The sequence below is a fragment of the Phocoena sinus genome, chromosome 18, assembly GCF_008692025.1.
Source record: "Phocoena sinus isolate mPhoSin1 chromosome 18, mPhoSin1.pri, whole genome shotgun sequence".
Taxonomy (NCBI): domain Eukaryota; kingdom Metazoa; phylum Chordata; class Mammalia; order Artiodactyla; family Phocoenidae; genus Phocoena; species Phocoena sinus.
In genome coordinates, this window is record NC_045780.1 from 79622015 (window position 1) to 79646989 (window position 24975).

At 54.3% G+C, this 24975-nt stretch overlaps 1 protein-coding gene across 4 annotated transcripts in view; it reads right to left on the bottom strand.

Annotated features, from left to right (window-relative positions):
- The window catches only part of RASA3 (RAS p21 protein activator 3), an 88458-nt gene that overhangs the window by 31318 nt on the left and 32165 nt on the right, over positions 1-24975 (bottom strand). For 3 of the 4 annotated variants that reach the window (XM_032611571.1, XM_032611569.1, XM_032611570.1), the window contains exons 2-4: positions 21577-21694; positions 10324-10427; positions 1229-1323 (exon numbers count right to left, since the gene is read on the bottom strand). In XM_032611571.1, the coding sequence (XP_032467462.1) occupies positions 1229-1323; positions 10324-10427; positions 21577-21694 (317 nt within the window). Of the gene's footprint in view, positions 1-1228; positions 1324-10323; positions 10428-21576; positions 21696-24975 lie in introns of those variants that run through there. The other variant, XM_032611572.1, reaches the window with a different exon arrangement.

Genomic DNA, 24975 nt, shown 5'->3' on the forward strand with positions numbered 1-24975 from the left:
ACTTGCCAACAAAACAGAACTTAAGTCTGGGCTCATGGCGGCCACAAGGCAGAATCTCTCAAGAACGATGGCGATGGAGGTAGGCGGGGCCCAGGTGTAAAGCACACACAGCACAGGGGTCCGGAAACTTCTTCCTAAGGAGGCGATTTCCTGGTCACCTGAGCAGCAGTGGCCGCTGTCCTCCTGGATTTGGGGCTCTGTGACTAGTTCTGAGCAGTCCCCCAATTTCCACAGCACGTGTGGGCCCCTCGGTCGGAATTAACTGAGCGTGAAGCACCCTTACGATGCCCCTTGGGCTAGGCTTCTCAAGGCGTCCCTCTGGCTGCCTCTTTGTCGAAGTTTGAGCATCGGCCCCGGCGGCCACCAGGGGCCTCGGCAGTGGACACCCTGAGCCGTCGGTGTGCAGTTCCAAGCCCGGCCAAGGCCCCAGGTCCACGAGGAGGCGTGCTGATGCTGGGCCGGGAGCCCGGGGAAGGCCTCGCGAGGTGCCCACTTGGGGATTTTGTCTGCGACACCTGCTGTTTGACCCTGCTGTTCACAAAACCCCGCTTTACAGGGGAGGAAACCGAGGCTCAGAGAGCGCCAGAGCCACACACTCTGCTGAGCTCTGAGCGGGCCCGGCTCGGCGCTGGCCCCGGAGTTCCAGGCGTGGCCTGGGCTCGGGGACGGGCTTGACCGGAAACTCATGCCAGGGTCACCAGAGAAGAGAAGATGCAGGCGGCCCCCCCGATGGGCGTCTCCTGGACCCTGGGCATGGGGAGCGGCCCAGCTGGGGGAGAAACCCCCAGTCCCGGGGTGGGGGCACCTTGCACCGGTCAAGGGGTCACTCCCAGTTAACACATCGCCAGGGCGCTGGGCGAGCCCCAGGGATGCTCAGGCCAGGGGACGTCTTCACTCCGGTCACTCCCTTCAGCTCCAGCCCCGCCTTGCTGAGGGCAGGGAGCCCGGAACACACGCGGGCACCTCCAGTGGGCAAGGCCCACAGCCTTACGTCTTCTCACCTATTCTCTCTTTACCTTCAGTTACGCGTTGCATTCTTTCTCATGTTACATTTTTTAAGCTGCACGACTAAGTCCGACAGTAACCGATGGAACCAACCTAATGCGTGGGCCCAGGAGGACATACGCAGGGGACAGCTGAAGACCAGAGTCCAGCGTCTATGTCTGTATCCACAATCAGGCCTCCTCCCCCAAGGCCCCCACGTCCCGCGGGCCCCGCGAGGCCTCACCTGCACCTCGGAGTCGGCGTCCACGTGCTGCAGCTGGAACCACGTGTCCCGGTTGTGGTACTTCTGCAGGTCTTCCTTCCGGATGGCCACCTTCCCTGGAAGATCAATGCAGAGGAGACCAGTCACGAGGGCACCAACCCACCCACGCAGCAGGGCTGGGAGCAGTCTCCGCTACCTCTGCCCGTCACTCCAGATGGGAAATCCAGAACAGATCACCGGGAAAGAGACGACGCAGTAAGAGCAGCAGATGCCAATTTGCATCTCGGAGGTGCCACGTCCACCCTGAGCAGAGCCCGTCTCGAGGTCACTGCCACGGTGTCCACAGCCTGGGCGTGGACGGGAGCCCCTCCCCGCCACCCAGGCTGCGGGAGATGGGGGCACCCGGCGCAGACCCTACAGATCAGGGAGCGGCTACACCAGGTGCACTGCTCAGGGCCCGGAGGGTGGCGTGTGGGATGGGGTGAGGCAGCAGGCACCCCGGGCAGCCACGTCCCGGCCATCCCCGCCCCGATGCCCAAGCTGCAGAGCGAGGCAGGGCAGCGTCTGCCGGGAGGGCTTTGCTGCAGAGTCCCTGGAAGTGCGCGGGTGCCCGTATGAGCTGTGGCTTAGAATTCACGTGTGTGAACGTCTAGCTCACAGGCAACGTGCACGGCCGGCTCACACAGAGTGTGCACAGGCGTGTGCGTGCACACCTAGCTTATGTAGCATGTGTGCACACGTGCTCCTGTCGGGCCCGTGGAATGAGCCGGGTTATCGCCCGCCTGGGTCTATGAATCAGTGTCTCTCAAAGTGTAATCACAGGCCACCTGCATCAAAACAGCTGGAGAGTTTCCTAAATGCGAGTTCCCTGGCCCCATCTTGCGTGAGAAAACAATCTCTGGGGTGGGGCCCTGGAATCTTCGTTTTCACGAGGTCCCCAGGGAACTTCTGTGGGTCCCATAGTTTAAGGACGCCTGCTGTCAATAGTTTTACATTCCTGACATAGGCTTGGTACTTAGGAGCTAGAATTTCAATGAAAATACACACGTAAATATACATGTGTGATGTACATTACCTGACACAGATTTATAGTATTTAAATATCCATCTACCACCGTCACGCACTGTTCATTCACCTTGTTTATTCCAAAGACGTACGCGGCAGCCGGCAAGCACACACCCCGCCGCTCCGGAGGACAGAGGGTGCCGGGCACTGGCTGTCCTCCTGCCCCCACACCCCTGGCCTCGGGCACGGGGACCACGCTGTCCAGGATAGGGGAGTCGGATGTTTGCTCACATGAGCGTCCCTGCGTACACGTGTATATGCGTGCAATACACGCGTACACACACAGAATGTCTTACGTACACTGTAAATCACATACGGAAATAGGAACGATAAAGGACAACATAAAAGTAAACATTTTTTAAGTTCAGGTGTTCCTGGCGTACAGCCCAGGACACACCGCCTAACTCGGGATTGCAGTCCAGTTACCAAAGGAGACGTTTTGGGCCCCTGGCGCCGTCTCACCCCACGTCATCTGCTGCTTGGGATGCTCCCCAGGCCCCCGTGGCCACCCTGCAGAGCCCCGAGCTGGCTGGTCCACCCTGCCCTCACCCAGGACGCAGAGTCCTCTCCGCAAAGGGACTGCTCTCCGTTTCCTGTTTCTTCAAAGACTTGTGCTTCTGAGAAGCACCCGGCAGCCTCACAGCGGGGCCGGACGCCCCAGCTGATCCCGGGGCTGCCCACACGTGCTGCCCGCCAGCCCCTCGCACCCTCCCCTCACGTCGCCCCGTAGCAACCCCGGCGCGAGGCGGCGGGTGCTGGTCACAGACGTGTCAGGTGTCCCGCCCATGGGCTTCGGGCCTCGTCGCTGCAGCTCTGCCCTCTGTGCTTCTCCTACCACTTCTTCTCCCCAAACGCCCCCGTCCCACGAGGCCCTCCTGTGATGTCACCTCCTCTCCGGCCTCCCCTGGGGTCCGCAGGGCAGCCTCCACTCTGCTCCCAGGGGCTCACACGAGGCCTCGCTGGGGCCCAGCCACCTGCTGGTTGGTAGGCTTAAGGGAAAGGACACTCTGCAGTTGGCTCCTGGGGGAGCTCAGACCATCACCCAACGTACACGCGGCGCGTCTCGAGGCGAGCGAGAGGCGAGGGCGGCTCAGCCGTGAGGAGGGGGCGTCAGCCCAGAGGCCCATGCACGCACCCCGCCAGGCAGCCTCCATGGTCCCTTCCAGCGCGTGGTGCCCCAGGACCCTGCACCCCTTGCCTCCTCTGAATGTGCTGTCCCTTTGCTAAGATGCACTGCGGGCCCATGTGTCGCCAGCGCCCCGCTACTCGACGCTAAGTTTCCTCCCGAGACGTGCGTTTGAAAGGCGTTAGAAAATGCTTGCTTCTCTCTTGTTAGCCCATCTTCCATCTAGTTTTGTAGGGGTCCAGCCGGGGAACCCAGGTGGGTGAGAGAAGGGTCTCGCCCTGCAGTCTTCACGCCTGGTCTCCAGACCCGACAGGCACACCCACCGGGCACATGCGGGAAGCTGGAAATGAAGCAGGGACACGCCGGCCCGAGTGCCACGGGCTGAGCGCAGTGGAGTCGGGTCTGTTTACTCCCCACCATCACCTGCGGCAGCCCCGTCTCCCTGCCCACTGTCCCCGCAGCACCTCAGCACGCTCACCTCCCACCGTCACACAGCCTCGGGAAAGGCCAGGCTCGGCAGTTCAAGGTCAGCCCTTCTGTCCACTTGCAAGGTGGACGCAGCATAGCTGGCTCCGAGGGTCAACACACTGCCCACATCAACCTCGCTGGCTCAGCTCTGGCCACGCAGACCCGTCTGTAGCCAAGTCCTGCCCAGCCACAGGCCTCACAGGGCACTGAGGCCACGGCACGCAGAGTCCGTAGGTGCTGGGCAGGGGCAGAGGACAGAAGACAGAGCGCTACAGGCTGCAGAAAGAGGGGCTCCACAGGGATTCAGAGAACCGGAGCTACCGGCCACACAGGCCTCTCTCCAGCCAGCATCAAGTCACAAGGACTAACCCCCCACCCCACCCCGCCCAGCCCAGCCCCTCCCCTAACACCGGCCCAGCCCAGCCCAGCCCCTCCCACCGCTCCTGGCCTTGGGGGCATCCCGCTGACATCCTGACGTGGGTGCCGCCACCTCCAACCACCTGTCACCAGGCAGAGCCCCTGGCTTTCTCTCTGCTTGGCTCCTGCAAAACTCCACCCCCTTCCCTGTTGGGAATATAATTTTGAGTCTTGCAGGAATAAAGCCACAAGAAAAACACATTTCTTGGAACTAAATTGGCCAATAATATTCCACTAAAAACGGATAAAGAAACTTGCAGACTCCACGATTAGTTCAGCTGGATAGGAGGGTTACATTTGAAGTTTGAAATTTTAAGTAACTACAACGTTGTTATGAGCTTTGATTGGAATACGGAGGAGACACGTATTTATGACTCCTACAACTTACACATCATCATTATTCTTTTATTTTTGGAAGTACTTAATTTTAAACGGGTAATACCAGAACATGGAACAAAGTCTGAAACATTAGAAAGGATATAAAATACAGCCAAGAATAACTTTCTCTCTCCCCTGCTACAAGGGTCCCACCTCAGGGTCACCTCTGTCACCAGCTGTCAGTCTGTCCTTCTGGAGACCGACCACATCAAGAACACGTGAACATGCACTCCTTATACGTGAGAGGCAGGTGTTCCCACAGGCTGTCCTGGGGAGCACCTGACGTGCAGACCACAATGCCCACTTAAATGTGCCTGATGTTCCATAATCCACAGCTGTCCCAATCGATCTGAGTGACATCAGGTCACTATGCCCCCCGGGCCTCACCCTCTGATGAGGACAGAGGTGGTGTGGCAGCCTTTCCACCACTAAAAGCCCCGTGTATTACTTCCTCTGGTGGGTGCTGTACCTGCCAGGGTCTGTTCAGAAGAGAGAAGCACGTCAGGTAGTTCAAGAGGCAGCATGTGACATGGGGAACCAGGTACGGTAGGTCAGAGGGTGCGGGAAGGTGGGCAGCCAGGGGTGACCCCTGCAGGGTGGTGACTAAGGAGGGACAGCCGGACGCCCCCCGCTGCCCGGGCCTGGCAGGGGGCAGAGATGTCTTTCTCATCGCTCCTGTTCACCCTGGTGCCCAGCAAGTACACAGAGGCAAGAGAGAGAAACGAGGGCCTGTAGACTTGAAGGGAAGAAATAAGTCTTTATTCACGGAATCTATAGGAAAAGCTACAAGAAAAGCTGGCAAAGTAGGTGTGTTTAGAATAAAGGTCAACACATAAAATCAATTGTATCTGTACATACAAGCAATGACAATGGAAACTGAAATTGAAAAGATACCAACAGCACGTTCACAAAATGATGCTTTCACGGCTTCAGCTTCTGGTGTACTATCCCAGAAATCTTTGTCTACTCTATGAAAATCATAAAATATAGGGATAAATTATATGTATACACACACACACACACACACTCACACACACACACGTGTGTGTGTGTGCTGAACACACGTCACAAAACCCTGATGAGAGAAATTAAAGACCCGAGTACGTGGAGAGACAAGCCACGCTGGAGGGTCTGAAGACTCAGTTTCGTTAAGATGCTAGTTCTCCCCAAATTAATCTATTGCTAATTCTCCCCAAATTAATCTATAGATCAGTGTAATCTCAGTCATTTTGGAAATTGAGAAGATGACTGAAGATGTAAATGACAATTCAAAGGACCTAGAACGGCAAAACAAGTTTGGAAAAGAATAAAGTTGGTGAGCTCACACGACTGACTTAAGACTTGCTGTGAAGATACAGGAATGAAGACAGTTTGGTGCTGGTGTGAGGAGAGGAATACAGGTCAGTGGAACAGAACACAGAAGCCATAAACAGACCCATGCATATAAGGTCAGTTGACTTTCAAAAGGTGCTAAGGTAATTCAACTGGACACCTGTCAGGAGAAAAACGAAGCCTGTCATATGTAAAATTCACTTGAAATGGATCGCAACATGAGAGCTAAAACCAAAAGCTTTCTAGAAGAAAAGATAGAAGAAAATCTTCACAACCCTGTGGTAGGCAAAGATTTCTTAGACATGACATCAAAAATACAAACTATAAAAGAAAAAAATGGGGGGCTTCCCTGGTGGCGCAGTGGTTGAGAGTCCGCCTGCCGATGCAGGGGACGCGGGTTCGTGCCCCGGTCCGGGAAGATCCCACATGCCGTGGAGCGGCTGGGCCTGTGAGCCATGGCCGCTGGGCCTGCGTGTCCGGAGCCTGTGCTCCGCAACAGGAGAGGCCACAACAGTGAGAGGCCTGTGTACCGCAAAACAAAACAAAACAATGTTTGATGAATTGGACTTCATCAAAATTAAAAACTTCTGCTCTTCAAAAGACACTCATAAGAAAATGAAAAGACGAGCCACAAGCTAGAAGAAAATATTTGCAAAACATACATCTGATAAAGGACTTGTATCCAGAATATATTTTAAAAACTTTAAAAACTCAATAAGAAAATCCAATTAAAAGGGCAAAAGATTTGAATGATTTACCAAAGAAGAGATGCAGATGGTAAATAAACACATGAAAAGGTGCCCAACATCATTCTTCATCATGAAAAAGCAGTAAAAGCTACAATAAGATACTACACACATATCAGAAGGGCAAAAATGAATCAAAAATAAAAGGTGATGATACAAGTGCCGGAGAGAATTCAAAATGCTGCACTAGGGAAAGCAGCTTGTCAGTTTCTAATAAAGGTAAACATACACCGCAGGGGAGGAAAACTCTTTTTCCTTCTACTCTTTTAGGTTCTCTGGACAAAGAGAACTGTAACAAAAGAAAGATTAACAAGAGAAAAACAAACAGAAGTTTATCAACATGTGTATCTCAGATATACGTGGGGGAAACTCGGTGATGAGTATCGCAAGGCCGTGGCTGGTAGCATCTTAACCTAAAACAACCACCACCAATTTTCAGAGAAGTGACAAGACCAAGGAAAGGACTCTGAGTTTCAAGGAAGGTAAATGTATGTGGGAACCAATGGTCCAGATGGCTCGTTGTGTGGGTTCCCTGGTGTAGCCTCTGGGCTGACAAGGGTCTAGGGTCGTCTCGGATTTGGACGAATTTATGTTCTGCTTTTAGGGTACAGAGATTTCCTTGTGTCTGCTTCTTCCCAGCTGCCTGCAGCTGAAACAAAACGTTATGCCACAGTGGTCTATTTGGGATGGCAAACTCTGCCGTCCTTTAAAACCTACAGTACGCCCCAGCAATCTCACTCTTAGGTATTTTCTAAGAGAAATAAACACATTTGCCAACACAGAGACCTAGGCAAGAATGTTACGGCAGCTTTGCTCACAATCACTAAAAGCAGGACACAACCCCACCTCCGTCGAATGACGAGTGGGTAAACGGTGGCACTTCCCCGCAGCGGGCGCAGTGCGCAAATCATACCTTGATAACCCTGGCTTATAAACAAAAGGATCAAGGTCTCACTTCACACCCCCCCCCCACCCTTTAATAGAGAACCGGCAGGAAGCCCCTGCCAGCGGGGCTGGAGGGACCAAGCGGGGAGATGCTGGGATGGCAGGCCCACAGCCGGAGTGGGGCAGAGGGGGAGGCCTGGCTGGGCCCCCAGAGCCCCACCAGCCCACGCCCCGCACTGGAAGTGGAGCCGGTGGTCCTGAGCCAGCACTGCCTCGACCACACCCACACTGCACCTCCACACCCTCCCTGGGACAAACCCCACCACTGGACTCGGCCCACGGGGGGGCCCACGCGCTGCTGCACCCGGAGAACCTGGTGCAGTGCCATCAGATCACATGGCAGACGTGAGAAGCCGGTGACACTACGCTCGTTTCCGTGACACAAATTTATACCCTAGAACTTGGTTTCTCATCCTGGTAACAACATAATTGCTAGTCATAACTTCAAATTATCCTTGGAGATCCAGACAGCCTCTTATTTTTACGGCTGTGAGAACAATGTTGAAAACATCTAAATCTGGTTGCACCCTGACACATCCCAATTTTAAAGCCACCAGGAATTGCTAAACCATGGTTTTGCTGGTTCTCTTTAAAAATAGCAGGTGCCTTAAACAGAATGATTGATAAACATCTTATTTGGTTTTTATAAGGGGAAATAACCCCAAAACCAACTAGATCAGGTTCTCTGATTCAAATGGGCAAAGATATTTTAAAACTTCTTTTTCCTTAGGATTACCACTCAAAGAAGCTCCCGTGTAGCTCCAGGGATTAGTCAAATTCCTCTTCATTCTGGTATAATATGAGCCAACTGCCCTGGTGGTACTGCATCTCCCTGTGGGTTGCACCTGCCGCCCAGGTGAGCTCCATCAAGTAACGTGTAAACTTCCGACCCACCACTCTGCCCCTCTCCTTTCCTCCTCGAACAAACCTTGGTGCGTCCAGCAGGCACTAGATGGAGACACCCCCGGGCCCTGCTCCGACAGCCCCAGGCCACAGGAAGTACGGGCCAGTGGACACAAAAGAAATGCTCCCACAGGCGACGGTGAGAATAACACACACCGAGGGGCAGCCTCCAGCTGACCAGGGTCTCGGGCCGACAGCAGCAGCCGCGCGGGCATCGGAGAAGGGCCTGAGGTGGGCGTCAGGCTGCGAGGCACCGGGAGAGGGGCCGGGAGGGCCAGAGCCTATGTCTGGGCTGGAGGAGGAATCCCCGGAGCGTGACGCCAAGCTAAGATTCGGGTGCCATCCTGAGGGCAAAGGGGGCAGGCCCGCAGGACCAGCACAGAAGTGCCCCCGCAAACGCGAACATCCTCGCTTCAGAGGTAAAGGTCTGCTGAGGGGCCCTATCACAGCTCCATCTTAAATGAAGTCAAGTGTGAATTATCTGAGTTGCTGTGTCATCTAGGCCGTGTACTTCCTGAACAAACTGGTGATTTCTACGTAAAACACAGCAGTTTCCAAGAACGCTATTTGCTGGAAATGCAGACCCTGGGCCCTGCCCCAGACCCAATACCCAGCATCTGCATTTTGAAGAGTGTGGGAAGCTCTGATCCATGTGCTGGAAACACTGCCAGATGCTTCTTCAAAGGACCTCAGCTCCAGAGCTGCCTTCAGACTTTTTTTTTCTTTTTTTTTTTTCTGGCGGTACGCGGGCCTCTCACCGCTGTGGCCTCTCCCGTTGCGGAGCACAGGCTCCGGAAGCGCAGGCTCAGCGGCCATGGCTCACAGGCCCAGCTGCTCCGCGGCATGTGGGATCCTCCCGGACCGCGGCACGAACCCGTGTCCCCTGCATCGGCAGGCGGACTCTCAACCACTGCGCCACCAGGGAAGCCCCAGACTATTTTTTTTTTTTTGAGGGCTGCTGGCCTGGGCACAAACACCCCTGACCAGTCACGTATGGGCAGTGAGTGGAGCTGGTCAGACGCCCCAGGAGCGGGCGGGAGACTGCAGTGTCAGGGGCCCGCCAGATTCAACTGCTCTGTCCAGGAGTGAAGCACCGAGACGCCTCCTGCGAGGAGCAGCCAGGCCACCGACGATCAGCTGGGGTCCCATGGCCACAACTGAGCCCACGCTGGGCAGCTCGGGTCTAATTCTGGTGCCACGGGGAGCTGATAGGTTTCCAGGGACAGAGGCGCCCACCAAACAGGCGGCTCTGGGCTCCACGTTCAAGGTGGGTCTCACTCTCTCCAGGACGCTGATGCCTCTGGGACCCTCAATACCTGAGACCCCCCAGTACCTCTGACAGCATCCCAGTGCCTCTGAGAGCCCCTAATACTTATGAGTGCACCCCAATACCTCTGAGCACCCCAATACCATCCCAGTCCCCCATACATGGGTGCTGGGTTCAGGGATGGGCAAGGTGGGATGGTTGGAGAAGGCTTCGGGAGTCGTTTGGGGGGACGCCACTCTCGCCTTGAAGGATGGTTTGCCTTTGCCGCGTGTCCCCGTGTCCCTGCGTGAGCTCGTGGTGGGTCGCCCCAGAACACAGTGACAGGGCAGCTCCGGGACGGCCAGCAAGGGCAGGCGAGATGCTGGTGTGGCTCACCGGCTCAGACGGCGTGCCTGGGAGTTCTGCCAGAATGAGCCCCGCTCAGAAGAGGCGGAGAAAATGAAGAAAACCCTGGTCGGTCGGTACCTACCTATGATTGAATCCCTCCGGAAAACGTCTCTATCGAAAATGTAAAAGGACAGGTGACGGAAACTCCGCGGAATCTCGCAGTAGAAGTCCTCTCCGTAGAAGGGGCTGGACACAGACAGAAGGGGCACCGTTAGATTCTACGAGGCGGCGTCCCCTGCCCTGGGGGCAATCAGTCCTGGGGGGATCTGTCCTGGGGGGATCAGTCCTGGGGTGGGGATCAGTCCTGAGGGGGAGTCAGTCCTGGGGGGGGGTCAGTCCTGGGGGGTGATCAGTCCTGAGGGGGGGGTCAGTCCTGGGGGTGGGTGATCAGTCCTGGGGGGGGCCGGCTTCCAAGCGCCTGCCTCAGGCATGCACCTGTGACCTCACGTGGGGTACACGAAATTGGGAGCTGGTGGTCCCGGCGGGCCGAGGGAGGCGGGGCGGGGGGGCGGGGGGAGGCGATGGCAGGTGACAGACATGGAAGGACCTGTACGCAGGAGCTGCATCAGAGCCTCCCCTCGGGAGGGGGACGAGCCCACCTGTGGTGCTGCCGTCAGAAGCACCTAACAGGTTTCGCTTGTTTTACTGACCAGCTTAGGTCCAGAGCAGGAAGAGGGACCGTGCTGGCCTGAGGTCCAGGCATGCAGAGAAGGCAGCTGCTCTCCCCCCGCCATGTCCTGGGGGCCAGAGCCCCAAAGGCACGTCCCCCAGGAGTCAGAGCTGCGGCCGAGGCCTCGCGAGAAGGCGCACACGTACAGCAGGCGTTTCCAGGGCTGCCCCCGAGACGGCCACACACGCGAGTCCTGACTCCAGTGTCCCTGCCCACGGCCTGGCCCCCATCCCAGCTTTATCTCGGGGGACTGTCCCCACTCTCGGCTGCAAATCAGGATCACCTGGAGAGGTTTCTAGAAAACACACTGCCCAGGCCCCACTCAGAGGACCCTCTTCATGGGTGGGTCACAGGGTAGCACCTTCAGTCCCACACCTGCCACCTCCTGACACAGAGCCGTGACGCCAGCCGGTTACACATGGGGGACACAAATCTCACCCCCGGCCCCCAGAGGCACAGGAGCCCCGGGACAGGGCGGTCCTGCACCCAGAAGGCACTCCCCCAGGTGAGGACGTGCAGAAACTGAGCTGCTCGTAGGAATGTAAAACGGGGTCATCACCCTTCCAAAACGGTAAACCCGGAGTAACCATTATAGCCCAACGGCCCACCCCCAGGGGTATGTCCGGAAGCAATGAAAACACATCCACACAAAAACTAGTACGTGCAAGGTTACAGCAGAAACAACCCAAGCGTCCATCAACGGAGGACGGACACACCGAACGGAGCCCCTGACCCACTGGCGCCTTCAGCTCTGACGCTGAGGCTCAACGAGAGAAGCCAACACAACTGGCCACACAGGGTGCCGTTCCCTGTTCGTGAAATGACCAGAACTGGCTCATCTGTGCAGACAAAGTGGATTCCTGGTGGCCAGGGGCTGGGGAGCAGGGGAAGGGAATGGCTCTCTCTTTAGGGAGATGAAAAGGTTCTAACATTGACTGTGGTGATGGCCACACAACTCTGAATATAATAAAAACCACAGAACCGTACATCTTAAATGGGTAAATTATGTGCTACGTGAATTATATCTCAGCGAAGCTATTTTTCAAAAACCAAAAAGTTACAAAATACATAAAGATGTCAGTACGTGAGTAACGGAATTAACATCCTAGGGCATATCATGCTTAAGGTTTTTTTCTCTGAAGATATATGGATATAGAATAAAAATAAAGACACATGTTTTTAAATAAAAGCGGGGCTACATTCTTCAACCTGATACACAGTCGGCTTCTTCCTTTAACATGAGGCCATGGACCACTTCCCAAGTAAGTAAAGGCCAAACGGCACCTGAGGTCTGAGTGACCACAACCGCAGGACTCACACCTTCCAACACGCAGACAGCAAGTCCTCCCCCACGTCCACCACCGGGAGTGTCCCTAGCCCTGGTGTCCTCAGGACAGTCCCCGAGGTGGCCTGCTTGGTGGGAGGGCGTCCTCCATCCTGGGCTCTGGGACCATGGACCTTCCAGGAAGGTCTCCATCAATGTTTACAAACTCTGCTAAGCTGGTGACCAAAACTACTGCTTTCATTTGAAAAGTTTACATTATTGGTGAGGCTGGATATCTGTCGTGTGTGTGTGTATAAGCACTTTTTGTTTCATTTTGTGCTGAAACGTCTGGCTCATTTTCTGTCAGATGACCATCTTTTCACATTCTTTTCAAGTTCAGGATTCTAATCCACTGAGAACTTTTACATTTATGTTGCAAAGTAAAAGACAAGTACCTGACGCCCAACATACAAGGAATATGTTTGTCGTCCACGAACAGGGACAGGCAGGCGACCCGGCTGTCCCCACCAGAAGCCCAGGGGGTCCCTGCACAAAGGCCTCCTCAGCCCAATCGTGGCATCTCTCAGGTCGGGGCTGGCATCAGCAGGGCCCACAGGAGCGTGAGGGAGCAGGGCAGACATCCTGGGGGTGGGACAGGCGTGCCCCCTGGGGCCCGCACGCGGCCAGGCCACTCCCTTCTTGGTCGACGGGAAAGCCTGCAGTGTTTCTTCAAGGGGGCAGAGTTGGAAGCGTATTTCCAAAAGAAAAGGAAGCTGTGGATGGTGGGGAGTGGGGTGAGATCCCCCCACGTGCCTGCAACACAGACTCTCCTTTCTGGGGCGCTCAGAGGGGCAGCACAACCCTAGCTCCCCCAGCTGCCACCTTTGCCTGGGCATCTCTGCGCACAGCTCAGCAGCAGCAGAGGCCGGATTCATGCCCTGCACGGTTGCAGGCTTGTCCAGGTAAAGGGAAAATGCCACCCAAAGGACTGGACGGCCTTAACTACCACTATCTGACAAGGGGATTAAAACGTGGCCTCTGGCCTCTGAGGCCGGCCAGAGCGCTTTCCTCGCTAATTACAGGGAGAAGTTTAAATGCAGTTACACAGAATTGGGAAAAGAGAAAAAGCCTCCGACAGGGGAAGCTGTTGGCTTCTGGCTCCGCGAGCCCAGATGTGCAGCCGAGAGGTCCCGGCAGGGCACCCCCCGCAGGACCGCAGAGTCCTTCCCCGGCCCCCCCAGAGCCCGGCTGGTACTGCCCTGCCCCCACCGGGGCCAGACGCGAGGTTCTCCCCGGTTTCGTGCTGTGTGCTGCGTCCTATGTTGCAAACGCCAGCATCCGTTTCCCAGCATCTGGGGGAGGGGAGCGCGGGAGCCATGGGGACAGAGGGGAGCCTCCCCGCAAGCCCCGGATGCGCCACAGGGCAGCCCTGGCGGAGCCCAGGTGCCCAGAAGCGGGGACCCGGGGCCCACGCCGAGGCCCAGAGAGAGCTGGAAGCCAGGCATGCAGGGCCCGTTCTCCGAAAAGGGTGCCGGCCAGCTCTGAACAGGTCTGCGTTCAGCTAATAAATGTGCAGGTGGTTAAACCATTCACTAAAACCTGGATTAAAATTCATGAAACCAAATACAGTATTCAGACGTCCACAGAAGAGTCGGGAAGGGAGGGGACCCGTGCAGCCTGCACCCCGCACGGGCTGGTGCTCGCGGGACCCCGGCATGGGAGGGCCCGCACCCCAGGCGCGAACCGCCCATGGCTCCCAGAAGCAGGAGAAACCCTGTCTGGTTTATCCCTCACTTCCTCTAAATGGCGATTTTAAAGCAGCGCGGCCCTCGGCACCCGAGAGCTTGTCTCTGAGGCTTCCGATAAGCTACTGCATCTCACTGGCAGGCCGGGTGCTCAGCTGAAGCCTCCCCCCAAGTCGTGGGTCACGGCCTGAACACAGGGAGGGGCGGCTCCCAGGAGAGAAAGCCGCTCCGTCCACGTGAAGGGCAGATGGAGAAACAAGGGCCTGCCCCCCAGCTTCATGCAGATGTGAACGGAGGGATGCAGCTGACCCTCCCGGGGAAGGAGCCTTGGAGGTCAGATCACAGTTTCCTCCAAATGCTGGGGAAGAAGCACCCCGCCTGGACCCCACCTGGGCCAGTCTTGGCCCGCGGGACAAGGCTGGATCACAGGGCACAAGGGCACCCAGGGCGCCCGCCTACAGGGCCAGCAACACGCTCTTCCAGAAGCACAGCCACATGTCTGTGCCGGAGCCCGGCCCTCATGGGTGACCTGCAGCCCGTTGCCCTGGCCTGAGCAGCCCAGGGTGGACGGCCACGTGGCCTTGGTGGGTTCCTCACTTCTTCCAGACTCAGTTTCCCCATCTGCTCACATGGGGTGCACCCCACACGGGACTCCCACGTGCAGCCCCTCCGCTCCCCCACCTCCCCCCAGAGAAATCACGTGTCCTCACCAACAACTCACACCCGGACTGTCCTTTTAAGGCCTGGCCACGCTTCTTAAGGTAACTGAAGCCCCCGGACTCCAGAACCTTCAGAAAGGCCCCAAGGGAAGGAGGGTGTCAGGGAGAAGCCTGGGGGCGTGAGGGGGCCAGCAGCCTGAGGAGCTTTTGGGGACCCCAGAGGAACCCATTAACCACAGCATCCCGACACCCAAACTGCCCAGCCCACAGCTCCAAGGGGATTGACTGTCTACTCAGGGAGGGTGGACAGGGCAGGCCCAGGGTCTCTCCCTGCAGGGTGGTCTCTCCCTGCAGGGTCCCAGCCTTACCTGGGCCTGGGCACGGCGGTCAGCTGGGCATCTGGGAAGCCCTGTGAGAAGCCCCACATCCTGAGATTTAGGGGCTCAGTGAGGACTGGAGCCCGATGTCGGGGGGATGCTCCGAGCTGAAAGCCCACCCTGGACCAGAGAGCTCCCCAGGACCGGGGGGAAGGGTCCCCACCTGGAGCTCCCCAGAACCGAGGGGAAGGGTCCCCGCCTGGAGCTCCCCAGGACCGGGGGGAAGGGTCCCTGCCTGGAGCTCCCCAGGACCGGGGGGAAGGGTCCCTGCCTGGAGCTCCCCAGGACCGAGGGGAAGGGTTCCCCTGCCTGGAGCTCCGCAGGACTGGGGGTGTGGAAGGGTCCCTGCCCGGAGCTCCCCAGGACCGAGGGGAAGGGTCCGCCCGCCTGGAGCTCCCCACGACCGGCGGGTGGAAGGGTCCCCACCTGGAGCTCCCCAGGACCGTTGGGGTGAAGGGTGGTGTGGAACGTCTGGGCCTGAGACCTGCATTTATGTCAAAAAGACTTTTTAAGCTTTTTAAGCTTTAACTTGAGAAATTAGAGAGAAAAGAAACATAAGGAGAGATGATGCTATCTGTACAGTCTCATAATCTCAAAGTTGGTGTTTTCTAGTCAACAACTTGGTTTTCATTAAGAACATCTGAGAAAATGACGTCTTTCTTCCCAAACCACAGACTCCCTCTTGTGCTGTCACACCCTAACCCCAAACAACTTCTCCCTCCCGGAGACGAAGACCGCGGAGGCCACCACACAAAGCTCTATTTTCTGAGCAATTTGCATCTCTCGGAGGAACAGAGAGACCCTCTCAAGTCACTGACCCACAGGCTCCTTCTGATTCCAAACCAGAAGTCCACGCCCACCCGCGGGGGAACAGCCTTTCATTCTTGGCAAGAATGACACCCAAATCGATAAGCGTGGTGATGAGCTAGCTCCTTCCTCACTGTGCTCTAGAAAGCGGTTATTTTACTAACTTCTAATGTTATGTAAAAAACAAAAACAAACAAAACAAAACCTACCAACAAAAGAACAAAAATACTGCCCATAATCCCACTACCCAGAAAAAATAACCACATTGGCGTTTAAGTCCTCACATGCCAGACCACTTTTAGAGCTATGCCAGTTTTTTAAACAAAAAGGAATCTTACTGTGAACACAACTTTCTAACTTGCCTTTATCGCTTGACAGACACAACCAAACTCTGCGGGAGGCAAGGAGGCACAGTCGCGGGGTCAGGGCCGTCTGGTCCAGAGGCCCGCGGGGGGCGGGAGGGAGGGGCTTCTGGGCTGGATATGGGCAGGCGTCCAGGCAGGAGGCTCAGCACAGCCTCAACAGAGCTGCCCTGGGGGAAAGTGAGGGTCAGAGTAGGAGCCGCTTCCTGCCTGTCGAGGGGAGAGGTGGGCAATGTCATCCTCAAAATAATCACTTACATGGACAAAAGGAAATGAAAAACTGACACTTCATGGGATACGCCTGCAAACGATTGGGCCAACCCGGCTCCTAAGAGCTCCTTTTTTTAACTGTAGCACGAACGCGCTCCCTTTACTGGATAGGACGGTGGTTTTCTCCACAGGCAGCCTTCAGCTCTGCTTTGCCCTCCCGGGGACCCCAGGATGCCCTCCGCAGATGCACTGTGGCCCCAGGCAGGCAGCTATCCCGCCCGGACCCTGACAACAGTTTCATAGAGCCTTTCCGTTTAAATAAACGGTAAAGAAATGATGACCTGCCATTTAAATGATTAGAAATTATAGCTGTAAAACGTTAAATGTGAACACCGTCCACTTGCACCGTCAGGAAGACACTGTTCTCAGGAGGACAGAGCTTTCCCCGAATCACCGTCCTGGAGGAGAGACGGTCCGGAAAAACCTCCTTCTCCCCGAAGGGTCTGACCAAGGGGGTTCCCCCAGTAAATTTGCAACAGCAGTCCCCTCTCAGTGCCCACTGTCCCACGCCAGACATGCAGGAAAGGAAGGCAGGGACGGTGACACCTGCTCACGGGTGAGCGGCGTTCTGCAGACCCAGGGCGTGGGGACACCCACAGAGCCAGGCCGCAGCCCGATTCCTGGACCCCCTTCCCCTGGAGAAAGGAGGGAATGGGGTGTGTGTCCTCCCTCTCACCCTCATGCTCCATCTGCACTCCAGCCTGAGGGAGGACAGACCACGCTGGGTGGCACTGACCCTCTGTGGCCACCGAGGCCCCTCTGGCTATGAGCCCCAGACAGGGCACCAGGTCCTGCCGGCTCCCTCAGGTCCAGAGATCAGACGTAGGCTCTTTGTTTCCTACAGCAACTTTGCCAAACAGATGATCAACCCTCATAGGCGATGCTGAGCCTGGAGGACGATGCGGGAGTTAGGGCCGTAACACAGCAAGGCGTGCAGCTGCTCTGTGCGGGCAACACTGAACCCTGACGGCTGCTGGTGCTGGTGGCCTGTCCAGGGCACAGTGCCCTCCTTGTCACCCAGGCATGCCCCCTTCCCTCCACCCTCGCAGCTGCCATCTGGGTCTGAGTCTTGTGCCACTGGGCTCTGCGCCCCAGGTTCGGCCCCTCAAGAACTGAGCTGCATTAAGACACCACCTCCTGTGACCTCCACCCGTGGTCTCTGGCCTTAGGAATTCCCACAGGACGTGTTCAGACATCCCTCTACCTTCTGTGTCTCTAAACCTCTCTCACACTTTCCATTCCTTTGTGTCTCTGGGGTAGATTTCGGTTTTTTAAAATATTTTTTTTCATGTGGACCATTTTTAAAATCTTTATTGAATTTGTTACAATATTGCTTCTGTTTTATGTTTTGGTTTTATGGCCACGAGGCATGTGGGATCTTAACTCCCTGACCAGGGATTGAACCTGCACCTCCTGCATTGGAAGGCAAAGTCTTAACCACTGGACCACCAGGGAAGTCCCTCTGGGGTGTATTTCAAATGTGCCTTCCACTTTACCAATTTTCCTTTCAGCTATGCCCAATCAACTAGTTAATTCATTCACTGAGTTTTTCATCTAAATTCTTGTGATCTGCATTTATAGAAATTCTGTTAGATTCTTTTTCAAATTGGTGCAGGCATTCTTCATCGTTCCTTATCCTGCTCGTGTTTTCAATCTTGTCTCATTACTTTTAAGTTCACTAAACTTTGTTAGCTGACATTCTGCAAACACTGCAGGCCTGATTCTGCTGTCTGTTGTTTCTCTTGGAAAACGCACACGACGCTTTATTTCTGTGTTCTTTGTGCATTTTCTCCTCTGAGCTCAAGCTCCCTGAAACGTTATACTGGAGAATCCTGAGACCTAGATTGAAGGAGAGGAGTGGATTTGCTTTCGACTGCCCTGTCATTGCCTCAGCAGGAGTTACAAACTACTAACCCAAGACTGCATTAATGTATGTGTACGGACTGTGGTTTTTGAACCACAGATGTGGTGCGGATTCAGGCTACACACTCACAAGAGCCAGCTTGTGATTTCAAGTACTCAGCACCAAGTGGAGGCACAACTTTCCTTGCTAACTTCTTTTATGGAGCAGGTTATTTGCTTTTGCCCTTACACTGTAGAGTCAAGGTCTAGGGCTACTAGCTTGCCCCTCACCAGTATAAATAGGGGTTTTGCCTCAATACTAAATGGTCACATACACCCATATTTTTAAATCATTTTTAAAATTAAAGTATAGTTAATTTACAGTGTGTATTAGTTTCAGGTGTACAGCAAAGTGATCCAGGAATATATATTCAGAATATATATATATATATATATATACACATATGTATGTTCTTTTTTTCCATTATAGGTTCTTGCAAGATATTGAATATACTTCCCTGTGCTATACAATAGGTCTTTACTGTTTATCTATTTTATATATAGTATTGTGTATGGTTAATCCCAAACTCCTAATTTATCCCTCTCCCCTCCCCTGCTATGCCCTTTGGTAACCATGTTTGTTTTCTATGTCTGAGTCTGTTTCTGTTTTGTAAATAAGTTCATTTGTATCATTTTTTTAGATTCCACATATAAGCGATATCATATATTTGTCTTTCTCTGTCTGACTTACTTCATTTAGTATGATAATCTCTAGGTCCATCTGTGTTGCTGCAAATGGCACTACTTCATCTTTTTTATGGCTGAGTAATATTCCATTATATATATATGTACCACATCTTCTATATCCATTCACCCGGTGATGGACATCTAGGTTGCTTCCATGTCTTGGCTATTGTCAATAGTGCTGCTATGAGCATTGGGGTGCATGCATCTTTACTAATTATGGTTTTCTCTGGATATACACCCAGGAACGGGACTACTGGATCATATGGTAGCTCTGTTTTTAGTTTTTTAAGGAAGCTCCATACTGTTCTCCATAGTGGCTGCACCAATTTACATGCCCACCAACCATGTAGGAGGGCTCCATTTTCTCCACGCCCGCTCCAGCATTTACTATCTGTAGACTTTTTAGTGGTGGCCGTTCTGACCTGTGTAAGGTGGTACCTCATTACAGTGACGTTTGGATTTGCATTTCTCTAATAATTAGCGATGTTGGACATCTTTTCATGTGTTTGTTGGCCATTTGTACGTCTTCTTTGGAGAAATGTCTATTTAGGTATTCTGCCCATTTTTTTATTGGGTTGTTTGATTTTTTTGTTATTAAGCTGTATGAGCTGTTTGTATATTTTGGAAATTAATCCCTTGTCAGTAGTATCATTTATAAATACTTTCCCCCATTCCGTAGGTTGTCTTTTCACTTTGTTTATGGTCTCCTTTGCTGTGCAAAGCTGTTAAGTTTAATTAGGTCCCATTTGTTTCTTGTCTCATATTTTTTTAACCTCTTGGAATCATCTCGTGCAGGTTTGTCTCTTTATTTGCTGTCAGCTTCACCTTTCTGCTTACACGGCTCCCTGACTTATCTGGCATATTAGACAAGCACTCAATAAATATTAATTGAGCTAATGAGTAAATTAACCTTTCAAAAACTAAGCTTATTAAAACTGTCTGAGGAAAGCAGGGATGGCCTGTGAAGGGTTAGACGCTCTGACGAGTTGGGAGAATCACCTCGGCACACTCACTAGAGTTAACTGGCTCCTAGTGACAGTGTGTGGGGGCTGCCCCTGATTCTGGCTGTATCACAGGTAGCCGACTTCCCAGAAGAGACAATATTACTACACCACTCTTTTTATTTGGCTCTCAGCCTCCCTTTTCTGCTCCAAAAGCACATTTTCTTGTGCCATCGAAACCAGAAACTATGATTTCTATTTCTAAACTTGTAAGAAATATTTTCAGGAATGGTCCCTATTTCCCGGCCTCAACTAAAGCAGAGGTTCCCAAATTCCCTTCCCAGAGACCCTCACCCGGCAGGTCTGCAGGGAGCCCGGCTCTGCAGAGACAGACGCTGGTTCTCCAGGTTTACAACCCTCTAACGTGGACTCTTCTCCGGGGGAGCTCACGGAAATAGCCCTGAGGGCGACGGCAGCACCTTCAATATTAGCGCCAAAGCCACACGCGACTCCTGACAAACTCCTCAGTCTTCTCGTTCTCCTTCAACAAATTACTTCAGAGAATCCGGGGGGTGCATTCAAATAACACAGGGCCTCAGGAGCAGCCCTGCCAGTCTGGGCGGCAACGGGGCAGACGGAGGAGGGAAGTGTCTCCATGTTTCGGGGGCAGGAGATCTTAACAGTTTCTAAAATTATTAAATGCCTTAAGTCATCAGAACGTGCCGTTTGTTCCCACTTAGAAGCGGCAATATGCAAGGGTATAATTCATCTGCTAAAAATGTTCTCAAGCCCAAGACAGCTCTTTGGATGGACCCACACAGCCCACAGTTCTAAGCCCGAGGGTGGCTCACTGTCAGCACGGGCTCCAGAACCACTTACTCTGGTTGGGACTCCACCGGCTTTGCTGTGCTTCCCCCAGGCTCACGCCACCGTCCCCGCCCGCCTGCCAGGGCGGCAGAGGCCCCCCTCACCTACCACTCCCTCTCCCGGAGACATGCTGTGACCACAGGTGCCACCACTTCCTACCCCAGGGCGGGGTCCGGGGCCAGCAGGCCTGGAGCTGGTGGGAAATGCAAATCACCGCCCTACCCTACCCACCTGGGGCGACACCCGGGCTTTAACAGGCTCTCCGAACGGTTCCTACACAAGCTGGGGTTGAGGGGCACGGACGTGTTTCTTAGGCTGAAAACCTCTCAGTCTTAAGGCTTAAATGCTAGCCTCTCTCACCTGATCCCTCTGTTCCTCAAATCTAGCAACAATGCTTTCTAGGTCTCTGATCTCTGTGAACAGTTACCTCCACCCCCGTCTTGAGCCTCTTTAGAAAAAGGAAGATGGTTAAAAAAAAAGCTCCCCAAATATTTATGCTCTGAAATCCTTGATTTGTACTCTTTTGTTGCCCTATATACTGCCCAGCTCATCTCGACTTAGAAAGTCCTCACCCACCTCTCAGCCGACTAACAAGTCTATGCGCTCTGTCCTTCCCGCTCTGCCCTGGTCATTACGGGCATTTAGGGACCATGAGCCCGTCACCGCCCCGGGAGCCCGTTCCTCTCTCAGGCCGAGAGAGAGGATAAGGATGGAGGATAAGGATAAGGACACCCTCCGCACAGAAGCAACTGTCGGCAGCAAACAGAGCGGCAGCAGACGTTACCAGAGTGATTTCTCCACGATCTGGGTCCTGAAAACCTCCTCCTGGTCTAGGTTCACGGTGCAGTAACAGTCTCGCATCTTGTTTGGCCCCGGGTAAGTGGGAAGATTTTTGGCTTCACCTAAAAAGCAAACGTAAATCTATCATCAGTTTAGCATGGAATTATTCAGTCTCCCTGATACCCACAGACACCTTCCCAATGATGGATTTCTCTCACAGCAAGGCACCCGCTCACTTCTGTACGGTCATTAGCTCTTCACGAGGTCTCGGTTCTCTTGCCACCAAAGTGCTGATGAGAAGACCATCTGTACTGTCACAGTGTAAGGTAACATATACATTAACCTCTAAAGCAATGGATTCCTATAAAAGTAGTCATCCATTGGCCTAGGAATTCAGGATTGTTTCGTTTTACCCACATTGGTCCCTTTAATATTTTTAATGTTTAAATTATGGTAAGATACATAGAAATTAGAATGTATCCTCTCACCCACCTTCACACATGCAGCTCAGCAGCACCCGCAGTTAACTGTCCACACCGCTGCGCGATCCATCTACAGAACTCCTTCACCCCGTAAAGCTGCGACTGCACCCACTAAACAACAAGCCCCGTTTCCCCGCCACCACCCAGCCCCTGCCGCCCACCTTCTGCCCAGGGACCTCACAGAAGTGGAACCACACACCGCCTGTCCTTCTGGGCCTGGTTTATGTCACTGAGCACAACGTCCTCGAGGCTCATCCACGTCATGGCCCGAGACAGGATCCGCTTCTTTTCCAAGGCTAACGTTTTGCTTATCTATTCATCCCCCGGGTCCCTTTTCATTCTGAATTTAATTTGATAGTATTAGGTCAAAGTTGGGGCAATAATTAAGGAGAAGGACTCTTTTTTTACTGATGAGTAAGCTACGAACTCCAGCTGTTTAGAAGCCGGTGAGGAGAAGTCTGGGGTGGGGAGACCAGCCACGGGCCATGCCTCCCCGACATACGCTGGAGAAAAGGGAGGAGCTGCCAACGGCCCCGTGGAATCTTGGACGCCATGTCGCCTTCGATCTTGGGTCTGACCGAAGACCATTAGTGAAGCTGCAGCCGCTGGACCCTCTGCCAGAAGCTGGGAGTGCGCTTGGGCTGCAAGTGCGAGCAGCCCCTTTGCTTGTGGACTGATAGGGAGCAGAGGGGCTTGTAACCAGGGAGGAGAAGCCCCCTCCCTGGAAGGAACCCCCACTGACGAGCTCCCACCTCCCAGGGGCCTCCTGTCCCCCAGCTGGGCGTTTTCAGGCACCAGACCCAGGGCCAGGAAGGGGGCCGGGGCTGAGCACCCAGCACCCACCAACGCAGCCCAGTCACGGCCGACACCTGTTAGTACCACCCAGGGCCGCACTACCTCTTCTGGTTAAAACTGAAGGAAAAGCAGCAACAACAGAAAGCAAACCAAAGCCTCAGAGCTCAGCCCCCAGAGGAGCCACGCCCGCACCCCACAAACACACTCGACGCCGCTCTCGGGGAAACACGCGGTCGGCAACTTCCTGCTGCGACCTGCCAAGGGTGGAGGTGAGATTGACGGGCCGAAGTCTTTCTCTCAAACTTCTGATGAGCCTTATTGCTCGGGACGGAGGAGAGCAGCAAATAACAGAAGTGGCTCAGTAACTGGGCCCGTAAATTGAGTGTTCTGAGGCTTCCTGGCAGCCCCAGCTGCACTCTGCACAGGCGGGCCTGCCGCACACGCGGCCGGGACACCAGGCCTCTCCTCTGGGCCTTGGCTTCCCCGACCGTAAAAGCAAGACAGCACACGTCTCCCAGCCTCCTCTAACTCAAAAGGTTCTAGGAAGTTTTCTTTTGGGAATCATCGGGGAATCGTCAGTGACTCTCAGATGGTGAAGAAAAAGAAATACCCAAAGAATGTTTTCCTAGGGGTGCGACTATCCTCACGGCACCTCACGCCGCAAGGCTCCGGGAAGCGCGTCCACACGGCGTCAGGCACAGACCACGGACCATCTGAGAAGAGGCGCGTGATCCCGCCCGGCTTCGAGCCCGCTGTTAAGTGTCCAAAGACAGACTTTCCGACGGCTCCTGGCAGATGTGAGCAGTTACGTGAGCACACACAGGTGCGTGCGGGGGGCGTGACGACCCACAGCCGAAGGGGCCCAGTGGCTTCCCGCCCGCTTTCCAAACTGATTTACACTCACAAATCTTCCCCCTAACACAGCCCGGCTCTGCTGACTTTCCAGCTGACACCTCTAGGATGTGACCCTATTTCCTGCTGGAACTTTTTGGGCAACAGATGAGATATTTAGCTGCAAATTCCTGTGTTTCTTAAAAGTAGATAAAAAACCTTTTTTTTGAAAGTCTTATTGGAGATGGCCATCGGTGGAAAACACAGAACTGGGATTTCTTTTCTGTTTATTCTCGGAAGAACCTCAGAACACAAGCAGCGGCAGCTGACACTTCTCTTCAAGGACAGAAGAGACGGACGCGCCTCCCCTGAACAATCGGTTAACAGCTGCGAGATACCGAACTACCTTCTGTGGCTGTGGACGTGGCCTGGCTCCCCGCCTCCCAGCCCTGGCCCTGCCCAACCCCACCGGTTACAGAAACATCCCGGTTGCTATGACAATGGCGACACCAGAGCACCGGCAGGCAGAGCGGAGCCAACATTAAGGAGCGGCTCAGGCCAGGAGGGTTGGGAGTGGGCCGGCACCCGGTCCTGGCCGTGTCGTCTGCCCAGGGTCCTCCAGCTGGGGACCCCACCGTGGCCCAGGGGGCTGGGCGGGGCGTGTCCCAGCCACACTCGGAGCAGATGACGTCTCTTCCATGCGTGTTACTTGTGCCAAAGGCCGGAGGCCGCTCCCCTCCCTGGAGGCAGATTAGGGGCCTTTCGTCTCCCTCAAAGGAGAAGAGAGCCATGACCCTTTTTCCAGTGTGTGGAGGCATTTACCTAAGAAGGTAAAGCCATGCCTCGTATACATTTGTTGAATGACTGGATGGATAAATGCCTGCAAGGAAAAAGGAAAGTAAACTCTGGTTTCAGTCTACGAGCCAAGTCACATTTTCATACGCCTCCCTCCTGTTATCCACGTCTCCGAAACGTGCACTGTTCACCCACCAGAACTGTCTCCTGGTGGATTTGATAAAGACAGTAGATTGGCACCCGGTGCCATCTCTGAACCCTGAACTTACTAACAGAAGTGAAAGGTTGCACTTAAAAATCGGTAATGAAACAGCACTGAAACAGCAAACCTGTTCCTGATTACAGGCGTCACACTCGGGGTGATCACGGCCAGAGAGCCCCAGACCCACAGGCACCTGACCCGGTGGAGGGAAGGGCCACGTGTGGTTGTCCACGCCTCCCGCAGGGCTGTGGGCGGTCTTCGCGGCACCGCTAGGTTCTGCCCTGACGAGGAAGCCCAC